The following is a 24259-nucleotide window of genomic DNA, read 5'->3' on the forward strand; positions in this document are numbered from 1 at the left end:
CACACACACACACACACACACACACACACACACACACACATACACACAAACACACACACACACACACACACACACACACACACACACACACACACACACACACACACACACACACACACAACACACACACACACACACAACACACACACACACACACACACACATACCACATACAAAACACACACAACATACACCACATACACCACATACAAAGCACACACACACACCACATACAAAACTCACATAACACATACAAAACACACACAACACACACACAACACAGACAACACGCATACAACACACACAACACATACACAAAACACAACACACACACACACACACACAGGCCCAAAGAGGAGAAAGGGGAAATGAGGAGCTATGATTTTCCTACTTTCAGTAGCTCCGGGTCCAGTGGACCCGAAGACCCTGTATGTAATATAAGTGTGAAGGGGGTGGAATCAAGGGGGGGTCAATTTTTTTTTTTTTTTCTGATTCATGTTCCTCACTCAAAATGAGCCAAGGCCAAATAATCTCAGGCTGAAAAAATAATTCTTTGTATAATTTTTCTGAAGTTAAAAACTGGGTCCCACAGACCTGAAGACCTTACAAGGGTTAAAACAGCAACGGACAAGGAATGATCCAGAGAATCCACAAGAAAACACTTACGGTTTCAAATGTATAATACTGTAGAGAATAATGAGTGGAATAAACAGCCCTTCTCTGTGTTTTGGCAAACCTTTGCTTAACCCTTACATACTGTTCATTTCTGAAGCCTTCACAGTATGATTCGGGTCAAACCTAATTTTGAACTATAGATCTATTTAAAATGACTAAATAGACTGTACCACATTAATAAATAAGTGTAATATATAAATATAATGTTTCTGAGAGCAGGAAGAGCATATTTTTGTAAGTTTTACAACACTCGTTTTTGGAAAAAAACATTTACCATCACAAGTATCATAGTCCTGTTTTACAAAACACCTAAATACATACAAGCCATTATGATTTTTATATATATTTTTGCATTTGAAAATGACATGAATATTCTGGAACTGTTGAAATTTATAATATATCCATGTTTATCCACTGCAACATTCTGCTTATTTCAAACTAGTCAGTGCATTCAGAGCAGTGGGAGGAAACTTTGTGTGTGTGGGACTTGCATCTGTGTTTTCCACATCTGCAGCAGGTTGTAGCTGTTTTTCAGTTCTTCTTTGCAGGGCTAAAGTTGTATCTCCTTCTCTTCTGTGCCCTTGTGTTGGTTTCTGGTGTGACTTCTTGATCAGGGTCAGGTTCAGATCACTGCACTGGCCTCACCAACGCTGCTGAAGCTGCTGTGTGGGGAAGCTGGTGTCACCTTTGCATACAGGGAGTCACAAGGGCCCTTCCAAACTCCTCCAGAAAGAACCTCCTCCAGTTCCTCCTGCTTGGCCTCCAGGTCGAGTTCAGTTCACTCCATAGACAAAGTGGGCCAACAAAGCAGGCCAGTGGGAGGTTCTTCTTTTGCAGCTGTGTCTGTTACTTTGTCAAGGTTTTCCACTTCTCCTTCGTTGGCATTGTAGTCAAGGATGATGATGATGATGATGATGATGATGGAGCTCCCAGGAGCTCACCTCTGCAGCCACATTATTACATGTAATGTGCTCATAAGAATGACATTCTTGTTCTTCTTTTACATGTATGAGACAACTGTGGTGTCCTGGGTGAACTTACTCAAACTTAGAAGAAAAGATCTCTCTCTCCCACTTGATTGACTTGTGTTTCTTCTGTGCTCCATAAACAGGATGTTCACTCCTTTCACTGTTTTGAGATTCTCCTTTGCCCCTTCAAAAACCAACAGGCGTCTGTTCTCTGGGAACCTGGGACATGGGGGAATCTCAAAACAGTGAACTCTTGAACTCTGTCACCACTGTGCCTTAAAAAAAATACACACAAACATGGTCTGTGCAGTTTCACAGTTTCAAGTTTCCCTAAAATTTCCATTTTGCTTCATTTGACCTGCACTGATAAAGCTAAAATCCATCTTAATAGATACGGGTCAAAACTGACCCGAAACAGCCTCAGTGTCCTAAAATTTGTAGCACCTGTACAAAAGTATAACATTTTAAAATATTTTCATTTTTGTGTATTTTGGCAAAATTTAGGAAAAGTCATCAAATTTCAGGATAAAAGAATGATGTTTAGGGTATTTTTGCTACTGTTGAATGTCAAAATGGGTCAAATTTGACCCGAACAGTATAAGGGTTAAATGCTCAAATATGAATATAACTATTTTATATATGGGTCCGGTCAAGTGGTAACGGAGGGAAACGGGCAGATTTTTGATATTCAAATGTCTCTTATTCAGAAACTAGAGGGACTATTGAAATAAGTAAAGTATCAGAATGTAGGAAAGAGTTACACTCCAACAGGGTCAAGTTAAACCTGTGAGATTCTTTCAAGTTGTTGACAAAAAATTTAAAAACTCATGTCGGTAACGGAGGGAATGAAATATGCAGCACTTTTTGGTCAATAAATCCAAACAGTGATAACTCTTGGTTCTCACTTCCATATCCTTAACAAACTGGTTTGAATATTTGCTTCATATATTTTTCTACCATATGGTACAAGATTAGGTTGAAAAACCTCTTACTTTTTGACTCATGAGATTTTTTATTAAGAAAGGTCATGGTAACGGAGGGAAAAGTAACGGAGGGAAAATTGTACAAACAAGTAGAAGGTGCAGGATTTTACATCATTTGTCACTTTTTTCTTCTGAATACTTTAATATTACTTCAAAATGAAAGGAAACTATTTCTATAAAATATGTCAGTCCTTCCAAGAACATTTTTATCTTTTTAAATACTTTTTTTTTTTTTTTTAATCATGTACATTCATCAACAGTTCAAAGATGGAATAACACAAGATATGATGAAATACATCAGTTTATTTACATGATTTTTGGGTCTTTGAAATTTGGGAAATAATTTTTGTTCCATGTTTCATACATGGTCTGTTTAAAACGTATGGAACTTTAGAACCAAAAATGGTACAGAAAAAAGGTCAACAGTTTCATAAACTAGAGTACATATGTATCTGTTCAATACATTTTTATATCTGATGCATTAACTTGTATTTTTGTTGTTTACTTCTGCTTGACCGGGCCCATATGTAAATCTTTTGATGATTTCTTGATTAAACACTTCTTCAAACTCTCTTCACTTCTGCTCCTCTGCACACGTGTCATTTTTTCCCCGTATACACTGTGCATCGGTGTTATGTGATGCCTCCCTCTCCCATATGCCTTTCCAGTACCTCTCAGTCTCCAGCCTTGGTGGGTCTGCTTTGGTGTTATTACCCTGCATCTTCTGGGAGACTTTCAGATGGTACTTAATTTAGCCTCTGTTACTGGCGTCGGGGTTGCCTTGTGTTCATTCGGGCCATGATCTTATCTTTCAGGTCAGTCGTGATACTTATTGGGGCGTCATACCCAATCTCTGGTTGGGGAGTTGGTGTTAACTCCCCTCTGACCTGGCACACTGGTTCCCCCTTGCTGTAGCATTTGTGTTGTACCTCATCAATCTCTAGTTGTGATAGCAGTTGCTGTTTGTGGATGTTGGAACACTGAGCTACTAGTTGTTTGGCCGTTAGCTTGGACTGTGGGTATCGTAATAACCATTTCTCCCACATCCTGTTCATGTAACCCCTCTGCCTAGGGTTACTGTAGTAGTAGCATTCCAACAGAGCCTTGTTCTCGCATCTCGCCCATTTCCTCCATGTTCCAGTAGCCCATTTTTCATCAAGGTGCCCTGGTTCCCCAGCACCTGACGCAGACCTTGTTTGGCCGAGCAATGTCTGGGCCGGCATCTCATAAGCTTCATTGTCTCTCATCATTGTATGACATGGCAGTAGCACAAAGGGTCTTGCCCAAGGACCTACACTGGTTAACTCACTGCCCCCCATCAGAGAGGGGATTGTCTCACTCTGTGGTCCCATTCCAGAATCTTCTTGATTCCAACACAATGTAGAATAAGGGACTGGCTGCTGGGGTTTATGAACTATAGACTAATGTTACTAATGTAAATCATCAGGTTCAACATTTGTGGATTTCTCTTTTGAATAACCCTTTAATCCCAGCACTAGTATTGTTGGTTTTCAGATTTTAGAATGTGAAGCTGCTGTTATACTCTAGGATTTAAAAGTGCACTATGTAACTCTCCCTGTCTGCATGGAATGTTCCACAGTAGCGCATTAAACATATCTTCCTTGCGTTTATTCAATTTCAGGTGTTTTTAGTTCATAAATACCTTTAAAACATGAACTCTGACCATGTGCAGCCTTATTTCTCCATAGATCTGATCATTAACCTGTCTCCATTGTGATGACCAAGTTCATTTCCAGACTGTGGAATAATCAAGACAAAAGAGTCATATCTCCATGGAGACAAACAGGTGGTGAAACCTAGACCAAAAAAGTTACACAATGCACCTTTAAAGTCAAGTGTTCAGATATGATTGAATGAAGATGTGAGTTATTATTTCAGAGCAGTAGGACAGTCCCAAAACACATGAACATGATGGACTCTCTGACAGACACAGACTCTGCAGTATCTTTATTATATTTATTTTATTTCTAGTAGTGTCTATTGGGATAATGTATATGCCAAGTCGTTCTTATAACAGTAGTTGAAAAGTATTTGTGTGTGTGTGTGTGTGTGTGTGTGCGCGTGGGTGGGTGTGTGTGTCCATAATCACAGCAGCAGTCACATCACTTCACCTGTGCGAAGCCCCGCCCACCTGAACTGCAGCCAATAGAGGAGCAGCTCTGAGTTGCTCCAGAGAAAACACACAAACAAGCCTCTTCCTTCAGACACACACTTTCCTCTGAGACACTTTGGACTCTTTGGATCTGCTCAGGTATCACTAGTTTGATTCTATTCAACACTGGGTTTCATGCTGGTTTAGTTCTAGTTTGATAATGGTCTAATTTAGAGCTGAGATAGTCTTGTGCTTTTTGTTGTTGTTGTTTTTCTGGTTATACGCCTGTTTATGCCATTCATCTCATTATAACTTGAGATACTTTTGCATCTGTTTTACGAATCCATGTGTTCTTAATCTACTATTGTACTATGTTGTCACAGTTGAACATCTTTTATACTTGACCTAGATTTGTATCAATTTTCCATTCACATTTAAACATATTTTTGTTCACTCATAATTTGGCCTCTTTAGCACAAAGTGTCCTCCTCTGCTTCAGAGCTGTTGAGTCATTCACTTTTGGCTGGTTTGATTTGTGCCAAGATCTTTTGAGGCTGTTGTAAACTGGAGGGAGGTTTTATCACAGAGCACCATGGCTTCCTTTCTTTTTTCATCTCTTTATTCCAGTGTTTTTGTAAAATAAGTGGAGCATCGAAGAGTTTACATGATCCTCCCTCATGGCTCAGAGGGCAAACAATGTCCTCTTGATTACAACACTTTTTGGACATCAGGGCATTACATCAGAGATTGCACGAGTAGTACAGCAGGTAAAATTCATGAGGAGACGTGCAGATAATGGGGAACTGGGAATGGGGAACCGGTAATGAGGAACTTGTTTCTGGTAAAGTGGTGACAGAAAAGAGAAGTCTTTGTGGTGTTATGAAACTGAGCTCTGCCACCACACCTGTAACTGCCATTAGGCTTAGGGACAAGGAGAGTTTGTACATTTGGTGGATTCCTGCCATGAGAGAAATTTGAATGTACCAAGGCAATCTGTGTATCATTTGTTAATTCAAACATAACCAAACTCTAGGGGTGAATACACCCAGATACACACCCCAGAGCCACAAGATCTATTAATTCGTTTAAAACACTGGCGCATATTCAAGACTTGCCCAGAATTGTCCCAAATATTCAAAGATCCACCCCTATTTACCTGTAGAAGAAGCTGAGACCTGAGAGATGCCTTGAATCCGTGTATCATTTGTTCATTCATTTTTCAATATAAAACCAAAAATAAGAAAATGAAAAAGCAACAGTTTTCTTCATTATTTATCTCCAAAACCAAAATTTAAAAAAACAGGCAACACTTTGTTTTTTCAGTTTTTGATTTTGTGTTTAAATGAAGAATGGAAAAAACGGATAATGGCCGTTTCCCGTTTACGTGACTTCTGTGACTGCGATGCTGGACTTTTGCACTGCATAAGGACTGTCCAGCAAAATTTTAAAAAAAAAGTGTGGAAGTATGAACAAATTATTTACTATAGTTATGAACAATGAACAAACTAGTTAATTTTGAAATTTGTGAACTTTAATCTAGTTCTTGTAGAAAATGAACTTTCCCAGCACAGGTGGAGTGGTGGTGAAGTGCAGCTGTGCATGTTAGGCATTTTAACACGTTGAACACAAAGTTACGGGTGCACAGTGATCGGAAATGAGTTTTATTTATGATTAAATATGACATATTTGAGAGACGCCCCCAGATAATAAATTTTGCTGCTTTCATGGGAGCCATCGCTCCCACTGGTTCCCACATAATTCAAACACTGGAAAGTGACAGAGTTTAAGCCAGTGTCCTTTAGCACAAGACAACAGGCCTGTAGTAGTGAAAAAAAAAAACAACAACAAAAAGGTGACTTCACTGATCAACGACTGTTTAGCAAACAACTGTAATATCATGTGTCACTCACTCAGAGCCTGACAGAGTTTAACCAATGAGAGAAGTGGGCGGGGAATAGTGTCTGTGTTTGAACACACAGCTGCATTACATATAGAATCTCCACAGGGAGCACATCTCCATACCATTTTATTCAGAACTGTCCAGACCTGGGCATTCAATAAAATTTTCTTAATCGATCATTGGGAGAATTAATGATTGATTTTCAATTAATCATTAATTTTTTTATAAAATACATATAAACAATAAATAAACTCAACTTTACAAGTAAACCATAAACACTCTAGAGCCACATCAGCCCATTTGAGATTAGTTTGAGAAACTAAACTTTAAACCAAGTGGTTCATTTGCATAAACTATAAGTGCTGAAAAAAACAGCTCTTTCCTTGTGCACTGATGCGGTTCAGCTTCTGTCGGATTAAAAGACACAACTCAGTGGAATACAGGTTTTCTCTCTGTGACAGAGGGATGCTGATGATGCTGATCCTGAGTGTGTTCTGTGTGTGAGTTGCGTTGGAGATGGTTCATGTTTTCAGAGATCAGACGTGTGCAGGTTTAGCAGCTTTTTATTTAACACTCATTTCACTCATGCATGGTCACTTTATTTGTATAGTATATATACATATGTATATATACTGTGTATACATGCACTATGACAAAACCGGGAGACAAAAAAAAACAGATCATGACATATGCATGTAAACGCACTTACTGAGTTTTACAGTGATCTCCAAGGAGGTGCCAGAGCCCAAACATGGGACTGTGAGGCCGCAACTCCAGTTTGTGCTGTCAGACCCAGCCTTGTCTCCTTATGCTACACTAGGTACAGCAACCTACAATTGGTTTGTTGCTTAAAAATTTACTTGATCAACGAAATTCTTAATGATCAATTATCAATTAGTCGACAATCCTGCCCATCCCTGTTCTACAGTTCTATTTTCTAACATGTTTGGCTCTTTTGGCGTCTTCTCCTTAACTTTTGGATTTGAAAGTCTCTTTATGGAGGCACTTAACAAAACTCCATGAGATGAACCATGTGAGCAGTGGGCGGGGCTAAACACTGTGTTGTCATTCTGTAGGACTCTGGACTGAGCATGGATCAGAGAGAGCAGAGAGAGGACGCAGACCCTCCCACCACCAGCAGGGCGGCGCTGGGAAGTGAACACGCTATTGAACATTATATCGATTTTAAAAAGGAGCTTGTTCCACAGTAAGTCTGAGCCAATGATTAGATGTGACTGTTGTGTGTGTTTACATGAACTAAAGAAATGTGATAACCGAAAACACCAGGTGCACATGTGTCGCTTCAGTGTAGGACGTCTTGTCTTTCTGAGAGAAATCATATATCAAATTTTGCTGTTTTAAGTTACATTTCAATTATCTGACAATTCCAGAAATCAAATTATATTTAGATTTTAATTATGATCCCATTGGGGTGATGAGATCTCACGAGCTCAAATTGCCTTGAGATGTTACGCCTCACTTCACACTTAAACATTTATAGGCCTTCTTCATCCATAAGTTGAGAAGAATATAAGAAAGGAAAAAGGAGTACTCCTCCTCTGGCTGACTCCCTCTGCACCGTGCCTGTATTGTAAATATTGTAATGATCGTTGTGATGCATGGAGAGATTTACAATGCAGAAATGGTGTTTAATGCATAAAGGTATTATGAAAATAATTGTGAAAAAAAAATCAATTTTTAAAACTCTAGCAACCCATAAAACCCACTCACAACACAATATATAACTAAAGCAAATGAACCAAATGAAAATAATGTGACGAAAATGCACATTGATCCGATTGTGGTAAATTACTTTTAAATCTTGTCTCATCTTCTGAAAATGCTGTCTCTAATTGAAAGATTTTAAGAGTGCACTGGTTTAAAAAACATCCATTATCTCGACCTGGGATGTGAAAAAGTTTGAAGTTTAAAATAAAAAGGTGTGAGTACTTTCTATTTTGTATAAGTAGTTTCTGAAATATGAAGTATATATGAATATGATGTGTCACTTTGTTCGAACCATTGTACTGAAGCATCTGTGGTAACAGCCTCACTTTGTAGAACCTCCTGAAGTATCTGACCTGAGTCAGAACAGTTCCATGTGTTTTACTGTGACTGAAGTGTGTTTTCTTCTGTGTCTCAGAATTCACCAGAAACATCCTCCATCTGAACCTGGTCCCAGCTGTGAGTCCCTCAGGAGTGACCAATCGATGGCACCTCCCATTGTTTTTGCCACAGAGCCGTGAGTTTCCACAAGTGTTGAATAAAACAATAGAACTGAATTGAGAGTTTAATGTGTCTCTTTCACAGAGTGGAGCAGACGGGTCCAGAGGTCTCCAGTGGTCAGCACCATCACACACAGCTGGACTCCATATTTAAGGTCTGTCATTCACTAAAGTTTGGAAATGTTCAGATGAATGAGAACTTGTTTGACACAGATCTGACACTGACTGCATTTGTGTTGTTTATAATGTGTCTGTTCAGCTTCTGGAGGAGGACATCTTCACTTTTGTCCAGAAGAAGCTGAAGAAGCTCCACAAGGTTCTGAGTACAGATTACCCAGAATGCTTAGAGACTATGCAGGATGAGGATGAAGAGCAGAGGAGCAGCAGTGAGGCTGTTCTGAAGATCACACTGAACTTCCTGAGGAGGATGAAGCAGAAGGAGCTGGCTGAGCGTCTGTGGAGCAGTAGGACCATTTAACACATTTAACAAGGTGCTCACAGTCATTTTATCTTCTCTGAGACTCAGGCCTGTATCTGTTGTCGTCATTCAGGGAGTTATTCTGGAGTTTGTGGACGTAAACTGAAGTCTAACCTGCAGCAGAAGTTTGAGTGTGTGTTTGAGGGCATCACTAAAGCAGGAACCCCCACCCTTCTGAATCAGATCTACACAGAACTCTACATCACAGAGGGAGGGTCTTCAGAGGTCAACCAGGAACATGAGGTCAGACACATGGAAACAACTTCCAGGAAACCAGGCCCAGCAGAAACAACCATCACATGTGAAGACATGTTTAAAGGCCCAGCTCACACACATGGACCAATCAGAACAGTGCTGACAAAGGGAGTGGCTGGCATCGGGAAAACAGTGCTCACTCAGAAGTTCACTCTGGACTGGGCTGAAGGCAAAGCCAACCAGGACATACAGCTGCTGTTCCCGTTCACTTTCAGATCACTCAATGTGCTGAAGGAGAGAAGCTTCAGCTTGGTGACACTTGTTCATCACTTCTTTAGTCAAACACAAGCAGAACTCTGCAGCTTTGAAGACCTCCAGGTGCTCTTCATCTTTGACGGTCTGGACGAGTGCAGACCTCCTCTGGACTTCACCAAAACCAAGGCCCTGACCGACCCCACAGAGTCCGCCTCAGTGCACGTGCTGCTGGTGAACCTCATCAGGGGGAGCCTGCTTCCCTCCGCTCGCCTCTGGATAACCACACGACCTGCAGCGGCCAATCAGATCCCTGCTGAGTGTATCTCCATGGTGACAGAGGTCAGAGGGTTCACAGACCCACAGAAGGAGCGGTACTTCAGGAAGAGGTTCAGAGACGAGACTGACACAATCATCTCCCACATCAAGACGTCCAGAAGCCTCCACATCATGTGCTACATGCCGATCTTCTGCTGGATCACTGCCACAGTCCTGGAACATGTGTTGAAAAGCAGAAAGAGAGGAGAGCTGCCCAAGACCCTGACTCAGATGTACATCCACTTCCTGGTGGTTCAGGCCAAAGTCAAAAACATCAAGTATGAAGAAAGATCTGAGACAGACCCACACTGGAGTCCAGAGACCAGGGAGATGGTGAAGTCTCTGGGAAAACTGGCCTTTGAGCAGCTGCAGAAAGGAAACCTGATCTTCTATGAGAGTGACCTGAGCGAGTGTGGACTGGACGCTGCAGCAGCCTCAGTGTACTCCGGAGTGTTCACACAGGTCTTTAGAGAGGAGACAGGCCTGTACCAGGACAAGGTCTACTGCTTCATCCATCTGAGTGTGCAGGAGTTTCTGGCTGCTCTTCACGTCCATCAGACCTTCATCAACACTGGGATCAACCTGCTGAACCCACCACAGTCCTCTGAGTGCCCTGACACTGAAGCCTTCTACTGCTCTGCTGTGGACCAGGCCTTACAGAGTCCAAATGGACACCTGGACCTGCTCCTTCGCTTCCTCCTGGGACTTTCACATTTGACCAATCAGAGCCTTCTACAAGGTCTGCTGACACAGAGAAGAAGTAGCTCCCAGACCAATCAGAAAACAGCTGAGTACATCAAGAAGAAGCTGAGTGAGGATGTGTCTGTAGAGAGGAGCATCAACCTGCTCCACTGTCTGAATGAACTGAATGATCGTTCTCTGGTTGAGCAGATTCAGTGGTACCTGAAATCAGGACGTCTGTCTGAAGGTGGACTGTCTCCTGCTCAGTGGTCAGCTCTGGCCTTCATCTTATTGTCATCAGAAGAAGATCTGGAGCAGTTTGATCTGAAGAAGTACTCTGCTTCAGAGGAGGCTCTCCTGAGGCTGCTACCAGTGGTCAAGGCCTCCAAAAAAGCTCTGTGAGTAACTTCTGTTGAACAGAGGATGATTTGATTCAACTTCTACATTAACAATGTTTCATCTCTCCAGACTGAGCAGCTGTAACCTGTCAGAGAGAAGTTGTGAAGCTCTGTCCTCAGTCCTCAGCTCCCAGTCCTCTAGTCTGACAGTCCTGGACCTCAGTCAGAATGACCTGAAGGACTCAGGGCTGAAGATGTTGTGTGCTGGACTGAAGAGTCCTCTCTGTAAACTGGAACAGCTCAGGTTAGACTTATACAGTAATTATTAAAGTCTTTTCTTTTTGCTTGTGTCTAAATAGACCTTGGGGACTATGCACGCTGGTGGAGTAAAAGCTTATTGAGCGATTCACAGACAGACCTCGGTTCACCTGTGCAGACACAACATAGACTGCATTACGAAGTGGGCTCAGTGAGGTTAGCAGTTATAAAGCAAATTTGCAGCCGAGTTCAATATTAAGAATTCGGACCACTGTTGCTAACGCTAGTGGGAGGGACCTTGGGGAAATGAGGTCCCTGACTGGTCTATTATTAATGTCCATGTCTTGATTTGGGAGAAAATAGTGAAATGCAGAGCAGTTTATTACAAACATCTTAAAACCAAAATAACGTGGCTCACCGCAGCAGATACAGAGAGAGAAGAGCCACACTTTGACAGTAGAAAATTAATTGGATCCAGATTTGATGGAGCCAGAAGCATGCCAATGCTCACTCCTTATTTGGAATACAGCAGCTAGCAGGTTAGCTATGTCCATTTATATATACAGTCTAAGAGACAGTTTAACTGCGTAGACAGGCTTGGGCGTAGCTGCACAGACAGACGTGGGGTTAGCTACATATACAGGAGTTGTAGTTGTATTAGTTGTATTACCCTGCCTTTTGTTGGTGTATTATATAAACTGAGGAGGGGGGTGGGGGATGCAGCATTTCCTTTGCTTTATTTTCAGACATTCATTATAAATTCATTATGAATATCTAATTATGTAAATATAATTGATAACCATAAGAAGTATTATAAACATATCTATGTACAATAACGTCCATATCTGGATGTTATTGGACATATATATATATATATATATATATATATATATATATATATATATATATATGTGTGGGGGTTTTTTTTTAGAATAGAATATCTTTATTTGTCATTGAACAAAATTAAGTACAGTCACTGTTCAGAAAGACCGCTTCCTGTAGTCTGACTTGGCCTTATGGATGCCCTCTTGAGTTTGGAGCGTGCTGCACCATACAGAGCTCCATCACCTCACTTAAAGGCAGTGTTCCTTTCCTTTAGCAGCTGTTGGACCTCAGTACCAGTACAACCAGTACTGGTTGTTTGTGTTTTTCACACCTCAGGCTCCTATAAAAACCAGCCTTTTGATGCTGCCAATTATAGTTATACATGACTGACTGTGGTCTCGTGTTACACTTTTCCTGTTGAGGAAAGCCTCGGTCCAGCCCGTCTCTGTATTAATTTATGCGATTCCATTTCACTTAAATCTGTCTGCTGTATCATAACTGTCACAGGCTAAAGATTTAAGATGTGGTCATGTTTTGTAGCACTTTATTTTGTTACCAAACCCATTTACATTAAAACTAATAACTTTGATACCCTGTTGGAAGTTGCATTCCGTTCTACTAGTGCAAAGCAGCAAGAAATAAGAGTGTGAAGAGGAGACACACTTACAGAAGAGAGAAAGGAAAAGAGAAAGGGAGGCAAACAATGCCAAAACAGCAGAGACAAAAACAAACAGCACAACAAAGGGCATCTGATCTCCTTCTTCTGTCCACGAACCAATGAGAACATGTTTGAAGTCAACTGTGTCCCAAGGACATTTGTATTCATGATGTATGTAGGCTCATTCTTTTAAATGGATACATTGATTTTCATGAAATTTGACTGTCCAATTTTAAAAGACAGGTACCATATTTTCCGGGCTATTGGGCACTGTTATAAGCCTTAAATTTCATCCAAAAACGACTGCATGTGTTATAATCCAGAGCGCCTTATATATGAATTTACGCAAGTGTTCCGGTACGACTTTAGTAAACTATAAAGCCGCACCACTTGCAGCATTACGGCTACCCTAGTCAGGAGCATCGCGGAGTGATACGTACTGTGATTCCTCAGATGATCATGATCAAAATGCCACCTGTCAAGAGACACGCTTACAATGCCGACTTTAAACTCAAGGCTATAAGTCATGCAGTAAAACATGGGAACAGAGCAGCTGCGAGAGAACTCAACATTAACAAATCAATGGTGTGGAAGTGGAGGAAGCAAGAAGATGACCTGCGTTTCCGAGGGAACAAAGAGAGATGGCCACAACTGGAGGACAAAATTGAACAGTGGGTCATTGAACAGAGAGCAGCAGGTAGAAGCGTCTGTACAGTCACTATTCGCAAGAAGGCAACAGCGTTAGCATGGGATATGGCTATCAGTAACTTTCAAGGCGGGCCTTCTTGGTGCTATCGTTTTATTAAAAGATGTAATCTCTCCATCCACACACAAACTATCATCTCGCAGCAACTGTCAAAAGATTACGATGAAACGCAGCGTAATCTTTCAGCGCATACTGCAAAGACAAAATCACTGAAAACAAGATCCGACCAGAGCACATCACCAACATGGATGAAGTACTGCTCACCTTTGATATCCCCGTGAACCGCACTGTGGAGAAAACAGGGACCAGAACGGTGTATATACGCACCACAGGGAATGAGAAGTCATCCTTCACTGTAGTTCTCGGTTGCCAGGCTAATGGCCAGAAACTTCCACCCATGGTCATTTTCAAGAGAAAGACTTTACCAAAAGAAAAGTTTCCAGCCGGCGTCATCATCAAAGCTAACCCAAACGCTGGATGGACGAAGAAAAGATGAGCAAGTGGCTGCGAGAAATTTACATTAAGAGACTGGATGGCTTTTTCCACACATCTCCGTCCCTATTGATCTGTGACTCCATGCACACCCATCTCACCAATGCCATCAAAAAACATGTGAAACAAACTAATTCAGTGCTTGCCATCATTCCAGGTGGATTAACTAAAGAACTTCAGCTGCTAGATGTTGGTGTCAACAAGTTGTTCAAAGTTAAACTGCAAGCTGCGTGGGGGCAGTGGATGAGAGAAGATGAACACACATTCACCAGGACAGGGAGACAGTGCAGAGCGACTTACGCTACGATCTGACAGTGGATCGTGGATGCCTGGGCTAAAGATCAGTATCACCTGTGGTCCGAGCTTTCACCAAGACTGGAATCATCACTGAACAGCCAGGGAACAGTAACCACACTGACTCGGATCATGACGAGAGGGATGCGGGCGTGCTGGACGCCGGAATCACCCAACTGTTTAACTCGGACACTGAAGATGAAGAATTTGAGGGATTTGTGGACAAGGAATGAACTGAAAAAGTGAGTGTAATGTGTTATTTTTAGTTATAACTGAACAATTATGAGTTATTGTGAATACGCTGACAATTTATCGGTCTCAGACAGTATTTTCTTTTATGTGTTACAAATGAACAAAGTTGAGTTACTGTAAACGTGTTAAATAAAGTTTGACTGACTTATCTAACTGCTGTGTTTCATTTAATGCGCCTTATAGTTCGGTGCGGTTTATATGTGAAAAAAGTTTGAAAAAAGATCATTCAATGACAGTGCGCCTTATAATCCAGAGCGCCTAATAGCCTGTAAAATATGGTAATACAACACCATCCTTCAGGAAAAATAACTCCTGCTATTGTTTTCATGAATAAAAATGTATTTTTTTCTTTAAAGATTGATTGTTGAGATTGTAAGTGAAAGTATGTATCTGAACTTGTCAGTTCTGTTCTGAGTTCCTGTCTTCTTCTCCAGACTGAGCAGCTGTAACCTGTCAGAGAGAAGCTGTGAAGCTCTGTCCTCAGTCCTCAGCTCCCAGTCCTCTAGTCTGACAGTCCTGGACCTCAGTCTCAATGACTTGAAGGACTCATGGCTGAAGATGTTGTGTGTTGGACTAAAGAGTCCTCACTGTAAACTGGAGCAGCTCAGGTCAGAGGAGTTCATATCATTCACTATTATTACATAATCTGTTGGTATTTGCATTGGAAAATTGTATTTGATAAAAGTAACATAAAGTTAGGGGACTTGTTCTTTGTCTCATTTGGGTTGAATGTTACTAATGAATGGACTGATTACAATAATCTGTGTCCTCAGACTGTCAGGTTGTCTGGTCTCGGAGGAAGGCTGTGCTTCTTTGGCCTCAGCTCTGAGGTCCAACCCCTCCCATCTGAAAAAATTGGACCTCAGCTACAGCCATCCAGGAGACACAGGAGTAAAGCTCCTGTCTGCTCTACAGGAGGACCTCCACTGCACACTGGACACTCTCAGGTTTGGACCATTTTACTGTGGACAGAAAGAGATGTTGAAAGAGATGAAAGAGACCAGGTTTTGTAGACTGGATATCACTGGGCCCTCACTATCTCAGAATGTTCTGAGCCTGGTAGCGCCACCCCGGGTGCCTCAATGACTGGTCTTTGGGTAAGCTACATCCCATATGTGAGATACTGAAACAAATGGTCAAAGGCAGCTTTAAGGTTAATTCTGGTTCTCTGAAACATGCGTGAGGTATCTCACTAGACCGCACTTTTTTTCCTCAAGTGAGAAGAGTGTGTTTACTACTTAGACTAAAGTGGAGACATGCTGGGATGCTCTTATAGCAGGAGGAAGTCCCATCTTGTGGAGCATACACCACATCTTCTAGGCAGTCAGGTACTGGTGTAGTGTTATAAGGCTTTTAGGGAACTGACCTGGAGTGCTGGTCCCGCAGCTCATGTCATGTTTCAGACTCATTTCATGTGTTTCAGACTGGAGCCTGCTGGAGCTGTGTGGTTAACACCAGGACTCAGAAAGTGTAAGTGTTGAATTCACTCAATTTGAAACAGACACAGCCTTATTTAAAATGGGTATGAGACACAATGCATGATGGGATATATATATATATATATATATATATATATATATATTAGTGCTGTCAAGCAATAAAAAAAGAGAGATTAATTAATTATGATCTGTAATTAATTAATCTAATTACTCTCTTTTTAATCTCACCAAAAAATCGCTGAGAAACCTCAACTTGAGGTATTTTAATTTAAATTCATTATTACATTATTGTGGCAGATCAAAAGACTGATATAGAACTAAAAAAAAAAGTGACTTTATAAAGTCATTTATTCAAACTTTAACAGATGCAGTAATTTACATTCCACAGTATCATCATTAGTATTACTATTACTAATCTGCATGAATAAATTCAACTTTACAACATATAAACCATAAACACTCTAGAGCCACATCAGCCCGTTTGACATTATGTGTTTAATGCAGTTTTGCGCAAGTCTCACAGAAACCAAACTTAAAACCACATGGCTAATTTGCATAAACTAAGTGAAGAAAATAAAAAAAATAAAAATAAAAAATGCTCTAATGCACTGATGTGGTTCAGCTTCTGTGGGACTAAAGGACATGACTCAGTGAGTGCGTATACATGCACATCAGTATCCCGGTTGTGATCGGGTTTTTTGAGTATCCCGGCTTCTTCATGGTGCATGTATAAACAGTGTCCCGGTTTCAGTATCCCGGTTATGGCAGTATCACAGTTATTAGAAACCAGGTTACTGTAGCTGGTTTATTCCGATAGTAACCAGGATACTGTGGCATGTAAACGCAGTATCCCGTTTACTGCAACATAAAGTTGAGTGCGCATGCGTCCAAAAGACACTTTCCAGTCTTTTCACCACAACAACAGCGACATAAATAAATTGACCAGCATAAATAAAGTGACCAACATAAAGTGACCACACAAGTGAAATGACTGTAAAATATAGAGCTGCGCTAAACCTGCACACGTACGACCTGCACTCGGATGACCTGCACTTGTGTGATCACTGAAAAACTAAAACATGAACTATCTCCTGTACGATATACACACAGAACAGACTCACTATCATCAGCACCTCTTCTGTCATAAAAAGAACAAACATAATCCACTGAGTCGTGTCATTTAGTCCGACAGAAGCTGAACAGCATCAGTGGCACAAGGAGCAGCTGTTTTTATCACCACTAACAGTTTATGAGCCATGCGGTCTTAAGTTTCGTTTCTATCAAATGTAAACAAATGTGATCAAAGCTGAATTATATGATCAAACGGGCTGATGTGGCTCTATAGTGGTTTTGGTTTATATGTTATAAAGTTGAGTTTATTTATGCAGAAGATTTTAATGAAGAATCTGTTGGGTTTGATCTGTGCAGTGGATTGTGGGAAATCTCATAGTTCCTCACCGCTGGTTAAACCTCCCGAGCTTCTTATGCTAAAGGAGCTCACGGTTTGTATTTTTCCTTGTTTATTAAATTGATTTAAGTTAATTTTTGTGCTTGCACATTTGTAAGATTATGTCAAGAAACTGGGATACTCCATTTAATCATGTACACAGGAATATGAGTGTCCTGGTTTCTCAGTGCGCATGTCAACACAGTAACCCGAATACTGACAGAACTGGAAATAGGGCTAATAACCGGGATACTGATGTGCATGTATACACACTCAATATTTTCAAAGATTGCAGGTTTATCACAGATATATTTAATATTTTACAATAAAGCAACTCGCATACAGAAACAGTAAAGTTAGAGATTAAAAATGAGATTAACGCGATTAAAAAACATAATGAGCTAAATATGACTGTAATTAATTAATCGCAATAACGCGATAATTTGACACCCCTAATATATATATGTGTAGTTGTGTGAGGAGCTCAGACTGTGTGGTCTTGCATTTGTGTAAATATTTCAGCATGTGAACGAGGAGAACAGAACTGACACAAATGTGCAAGTGCTTCTTGCCCACAATAAGGAAAGCACTATGCACAGCATGACGAAGTCAACATTCTATAATGCATCAAATGACAAAGCAGCCAAAATAGAATTCGAAAATGTATCAAGCATTAAGGGTGCACTCACACTAGGACTTTAAACCATTCCCAAGCATGGACAGTCCCTAAAGTGCAGTACGTTTGTTGAGAGTGAGCGGGATCGAGCTGTGCCCAGGTGATGGGCCTTTGGCCCAGTTGGAGGTGTGCCAAAGCACGGCACAGACAGTACGTAGCTCCTGCTAGAATCTCTGACACACAGTGCTCTCAGTCCTCTTTCTGGACACTAAAACTATATTGTATTGTATAGAAATGTCTCAACGGTCCTAACGGATCTAAAACGGCCTCAACAGATCTAAAAACATATGATACAGAGTCTAAGAAAAAGATCAATTATAATAGAATAGAATAGAATAGAATAGAATAGAATAGAATAGAAAGCCTTTGTTGTCATTATACAATGGTATAGTGAAATTCAGAGCCGCTCTGTTAAAGAGCAAGAATTAATTAATTAATAAATAACTTTGGCCATTTATGTACAGGGGGGCAGGGGTGGCTCTGTTCTGCCGAAAGTCCAGGATGAGTTCCTTAGTCCTGGTGATGTTCAGTGCACAGTTGTTAGTTGCACACCACTCGCTGAGTTTCAGGACCTCATCTCTGTAGGGCACTTCATTCCCCTCTGTTATCAGCCCCACCACCGTCGTGTCATCAGCAAATTTGACAATGATATTCTCTGGGTGGGTGGGACTGCGGTTGTAGTCAATGAAGAGCATCCGGACATAGCTCTCCCGTTTCTCCAGGTGGTTCAGCGCAGAGTGAAGAGCGATGGTTATTGCATCTTCCGTGGATCTGTTTGACCAGTATGCAAACTGATGTGGGTCTAGCATGGGGGGAGACAGGCTTTGATGTGCCTCGATAATGCGAGTCACTTCGCAGGTGCGTATACGAGTGCATTTCATTAAAGCCGATGTAAAGCAAAAAGTGATTTTAAAGTATTTAAAGTTAATATCTTTGTCATTTCTGGGTCTATCAACGTAAAATAAAAGTGACAGATAAAATCCACCTCTGTTAGATTATTTCAGCTGAAAGTCCCTATGGAGCTGTTATAAAAATAAATGATAATACAGTGTGCATGGAGGCATGTGCATATTGACACATTGCAAATGAACGAACATGTATATCGAATTGTGAGACCAGTATTAAATGATTCGATATTTTATCGAATACCATTGCATCCCTACTACTTAATAGATATTTCATGCTGCAGGACTTATTTTTTCTGCCAAACACATTAGCTCTGCTAAGCAGCATGTAAACAAACAGTGCTGTGTGATGACATCATTGACCTGTGGCCCCAGTAATTTGTACAGGTGTGAGTGCGGAACACAGAACCCAGGCAATCATGCTTGAACACGTCACAGTTCAAAAGTCCTGTGAGTGTGCCCTTAAAAAGCCCAAAAAGCTCTGCAATGCTTGTCTAAACTTAGCTTGTAGTTTCATTTTTATTTTATTTTTTTTTCAATTCAATAAAATTTTATGTTTGTTTGTCTGTAGGAAGAAGAAGAAACCTTGGGCAGATCCATGATTCAATGATCTAACCCTGGGGCCAGCCCTTTAGTCCAACATCCCATTTGTCCATAAAAAAGAGGACCATTGGTCCGATAGCCCATTAGTCCAACCATACACAGCAAAGGTGTGCGCTATGAACACTCTGGAAGTGTGGTGCTCTGAATAAATGAACAACATTTCCACCCACACTCTGAAATTAGAAACGGTTTCAAAGGACCAGAGTGTTCTCGGAGTGCTTGGAGTAGCAGTTTATGTACGCACCCTATGCCGCTCCAACAATTCAGCTTATTGAAGTCAGCAGAGTAACCAAAGACAAGTGAGTGAGTACCCAGTATAAGCCTAAAAGGATAACACACTATGAGAAGCCCTCTTCTGTGTGTAGTGGTGGCATACCAGTGTCACACAGGTGATCAGTCTTCAAAACTTTAAAATTAAATGTGGGATTGTTTTTTAATCACTGTAAAACACTTTGTGTTACATTTAGTTTGAAAAGCGCTTTATAAATAAAGTTTGATTTGATTTCCCTTAGTCTATTACCTTATTTCCTGATTCATAGCCTACGAGCTGCCATGCAATGATACATTTGCCTACCTTTATCTTGTGCTCGTTTTTCCACCTCCTGTTCTTTTTCCTAAACTGTGCATCTGATGGCTTGATTTCCCTTTTCCATATTCATACCTCCACGTTTTACCGGTGTCATTTTGGGCGTATCAAAACACATCCCTTAACATAAGAGTCAATATAACGTAAACTACACCGTGTTGTGTAGATTCGCCCTAGGTGAAAAAAGGAGTGTGACATGTAGTCTTGGATTCACAATATTAGAAATGAAATCTGTTTTGTTCCAAAGCAAATACTAGCGTCATTTACTTAACTAACTTGTGGCATATATGGCTAGTTGTGGAAAAGGCTGCGCACCCCTCCTCCTTGGCCTTCTGCCACAAGACGCTCGAGTGACAGCACAGCACACTTGAAGGCTGCACGTCACAAGTCATCCATCTCTACTGTGTATGGTCAGACTAATGGGATCTCTACTCAGTGGTCCATTTTCAGATGAATGGGATGTCGGACCAAAGATATGGAACCCTAACCTGGCTACCAATGGCCATGCAGGAAAAGTACAGTCGTAATTGTTTTGTTTTTTGTATAAAATTAATTCAAGTAAGTTGGTGTTGCTGTGTGCAAGTTCTGCACTGTAATAAATCTTCAAAATGAAAACCTTGTGCTCCCTTTTTTTTTTTTTTTTTTTTTTTTTTTTCTGTGTTCCTAAAAATTTTAACTTATGTGTGTGTCTCTTATGTGTTGAGGGTGGAAAGCGGACTAACTGCTGCTGTGTTGTGTTTTCTCTCCATCAGATTTCTGTGATCTCACTCTGGATCCAAACACAGCGGACAGAAACCTCAAACTGTCTGACAACAACAAGAAGGTGACACGTGTGAGAAAGGAGCAGCTGTATCCAGATCATCAGGACAGATTTGATGGCTGGGCTCAGATTCTGTGTTCCACTGGTCTGACTGGTCGCTGTTACTGGGAGGTCCAGTGGAGTGGATTAGTTTATATATCACTGTCTTACAGAGGAATCACAAGGAAAGGACGCAGTGATGACAGTTGGTTTGGACACAATCATCAGTCCTGGAGTCTGGACTGTTCTAAAAATGGTTTCATTGTTCGTCATAATAAAAAACAAACCCGTCTCCCTCAGTCCTGGTCCTCCTCTTCTGGGAGAGTAGCAGTGTTTGTGGACTGTCCTGCTGGTTCTCTGTCCTTCTACACAGTCTCCTCTGACCAACTGACCCACCTCCACACCTTCAACACCACATTCACTCACACTCTGCTCCCTGGGTTTTGGCTCTGGTCTGAAGACTCTTCAGCATCTCTGTGTGCTCCGACAGAGTTTGTCTCCTCAATGTAAAATAATCCAATATTTTACATATATGTTTACATCACTGAACAAAAAAGTGTTGTGTATGGGTTGACAGAAAAATCCTGTAGACATGAGCCTCACTTCAGTGTCTGGATGAAGATAAATGTGTAGTGTGAGAGATATGTGCGGGTGTTATATGTGTACGGGACCAGAACTTTATAAAATGTCATCAAATATTTGAGAAAACCCTTCTCTCTCTCTCTCTCATCTCATCTGACGCTCATGTGTCCCCGATTCAGGGACTAAATAATTTCAACTCAAAATCAGGTGAAAAAACTTTTTTTTTTGTGTGTGTGTGTGTGTGTGTCTGTTATTAAGAGAAAAAGAAACTTCAATTCTGTCACTGGACCAAAGTTTCAGATGCATACAGAGATGGAGACACATGAGCAAGAACTAATAATAAAGTGTTTAAATAGTCTGAAAACTCAAGAAAAAATACAAGTGATTCCTCTCTCTCTCCTCTCATTCAGTCCATATTTCATTTCTTCCATTCCTGCTGTTTTTGCTGCTGTGTGACTGTGAGCGGGGTCGCCTCTCCACAGATCTGACCTGTAACCTGGCCTGGTAGAGTCACCTGCTTGTTTCCATGGGGATGTGTAACTGTGATGACATACTTAGTTTTACCTGAAAAAAGTGTGTTACTGTCAGAGGAGCCAAAAACTGTCCTCAAGTAAGAGTCACGTTACTTCAAAATAATATTACTCAAATAGAAGTAGAAAGTAGAGGTCCAAGAAATGATCAGAAGTATTTGGGAAAAGTACTACTCAAGTCTGAGTCACTTATAGTGTAGCTGTGGGGACTGTTCTGGAAATCTTTCCATCAGTGTCTTTTCCTGGTTCTAGGTTCATCATAAATGCTCCATCAGATGTCGACTGTTAAGTGACGTTTTCACAGCCTCTTGATTCTTACATCTTGGTTTTTAGATCTCGTTTCTTGACGTCTCGTTCTAATCTGAACTGTTCTCCCACGTACAACACTCTGTCCTTGTGTCTGTTGTTTATATCAATCTGAGCTTGTTCTTCTCCTGATTGTTGATCCAGCCTTGTGTTGACCTGTTCTCTGATGAGACTAGGTCTTATCTTATGTGTGTGTATCATCCCTGTGCCTTATGCCCCCGTGGGGTAGAAAGACTCTGTCTGTATTGTTCTGTCACAGTTTAGGACAGACGACTCTGTCAGGAACAGGGAGTTTTGGGATTGTGTGCACAATTGCTTCAATAAATCACACTCCTTGATTCAAGACGACTTTTCAGTTCTTTTTTCATGTTTGAAGTCTAGAAATTCCACAACAGGATGTAACATCTGAATAATAATCTGAAGTGAATGTAATCTGACAAAACATGCAATAAATCCTGAAATCTGGCGTTTTCAAAGGACAGACACAAAAATGAGACAAACTAAATCAGATGTGAAGGAGCTGCAAGAAACACAAATGTTTAAATCATTTCATATTGTCACATAAAGCTTTTGTCCCTTTAGAATTTGTCAGTGTGAAGAGGAATAGAATTGGCCTAAAACACATTAATGCACCTGCAGTGTTGTGGCGGCCTCTAGTGGTGAGGCTGGAGACTGCAGCACAAACCATCTAAAACTGTTTCTCACTGACGTCAGCTCTGCTCCTGAACTGCACGTTTTAAAGAGGGGCTATTACACTAAAGTAACTTTTCTGATCTTTCTCCCACATTATAACGATGTTCTCTCATCAAAAACCTGCCTGAAGAGGCTTGACAGTCATCCAGGCATGTTTGAGTCATCTAGAGATCTCTCCTGGGCCCTTAGCAGTACGAGCCTGTACAATGCTCCGCCAACAAGCCTATGTCATCCATGCTCCCACACGACAATTCTCCATAAATACACAAAAACATGACACAAAACTGTACACAGCAACTTGGTTTTCATAACATATTTCGTGTGTCAGATGCCCTCCCTGTGTGTCAGATGCCCTCCCTGTGTGTCAGATGCCCTCCCTGTGTGTCAGATGCCCTCCCTGTGTGTCAGATGCCCTCCCTGTGTGTCAGATGCCCTCCCTGTGTGTCAGATGCCCTCCCTGTGTGTCAGATGCCCTCTCTGTGTGTGTCAGATGCCCTCCCTGTGTGTCAGATGCCCTCCCTGTGTGTCAGATGCCCTCCCTGTGTGTCAGATGCCCTCTCTGTGTGTGTCAGATGCCCTCCCTGTGTGTCAGATGCCCTCCCTGTGTGTCAAATGACCTCTTTAACCCCGACTGAGACTTTTCGACGTGTTTTGGTGTATTTCTGTTGGATTATCACGAGCTCGTCTGAACATTGTCAAGAAGATCATCCAGAAACACCTGTGACAGTGTTTCCCTCTAAGTCCTGCGTTTGCTTCGATGACGTACGCAGCTCTGGTTGCCACGGTGATGTGCAAACCCCTGTTGTTCTGAGCAGGCCTAAACTGTTGTAAATGCTTCATGCTTTTTGAGAGTGAATATTTGCTGTAGTTTTCATGAGCTCTATGTATACGTTAGCAGGGACATTTTTGGTTGGAGGAGATAAGGGGGGCTAAGATCTTCAATGGAGGTGCACACTTCACATGTTCATTTAGGGGATTTTATGAGCAAAGAGTTCCCCCGACCCCCCGACATGTTTGCATCGCTGTTTTAAGTCAGTTTAAATGTAGTTATCACTGTGCCATTTGGAACACTCAGTCGCTGT

The 24259-nt window shown here is 41.2% G+C and overlaps 1 protein-coding gene across 1 annotated transcript; it reads left to right on the forward strand.

Annotated features, from left to right (window-relative positions):
• Positions 1 to 4767: 4767 nt before the first annotated feature.
• On the forward strand, positions 4768 to 22786 carry LOC110175796 (NACHT, LRR and PYD domains-containing protein 3-like). The gene is made up of 11 exons (XM_055157742.1): positions 4768 to 4898; positions 7716 to 7846; positions 8783 to 8881; positions 8950 to 9019; positions 9124 to 9328; positions 9416 to 11186; positions 11257 to 11430; positions 15046 to 15219; positions 15385 to 15558; positions 16035 to 16081; positions 21020 to 22786. Exons 2-11 carry the CDS (start codon positions 7731 to 7733, stop codon positions 21574 to 21576), a joined length of 3387 nt encoding a protein of 1128 aa, XP_055013717.1. The 5' UTR covers positions 4768 to 4898; positions 7716 to 7730; the 3' UTR covers positions 21577 to 22786.
• Positions 22787 to 24259: the final 1473 nt, after the last annotated feature.

The sequence above is a fragment of the Boleophthalmus pectinirostris genome, unplaced genomic scaffold, assembly GCF_026225935.1.
Source record: "Boleophthalmus pectinirostris isolate CB_2022bp ecotype Guang Dong unplaced genomic scaffold, ASM2622593v1 HiC_scaffold_22, whole genome shotgun sequence".
Classification (NCBI taxonomy): Eukaryota; Metazoa; Chordata; class Actinopteri; order Gobiiformes; family Gobiidae; genus Boleophthalmus; species Boleophthalmus pectinirostris.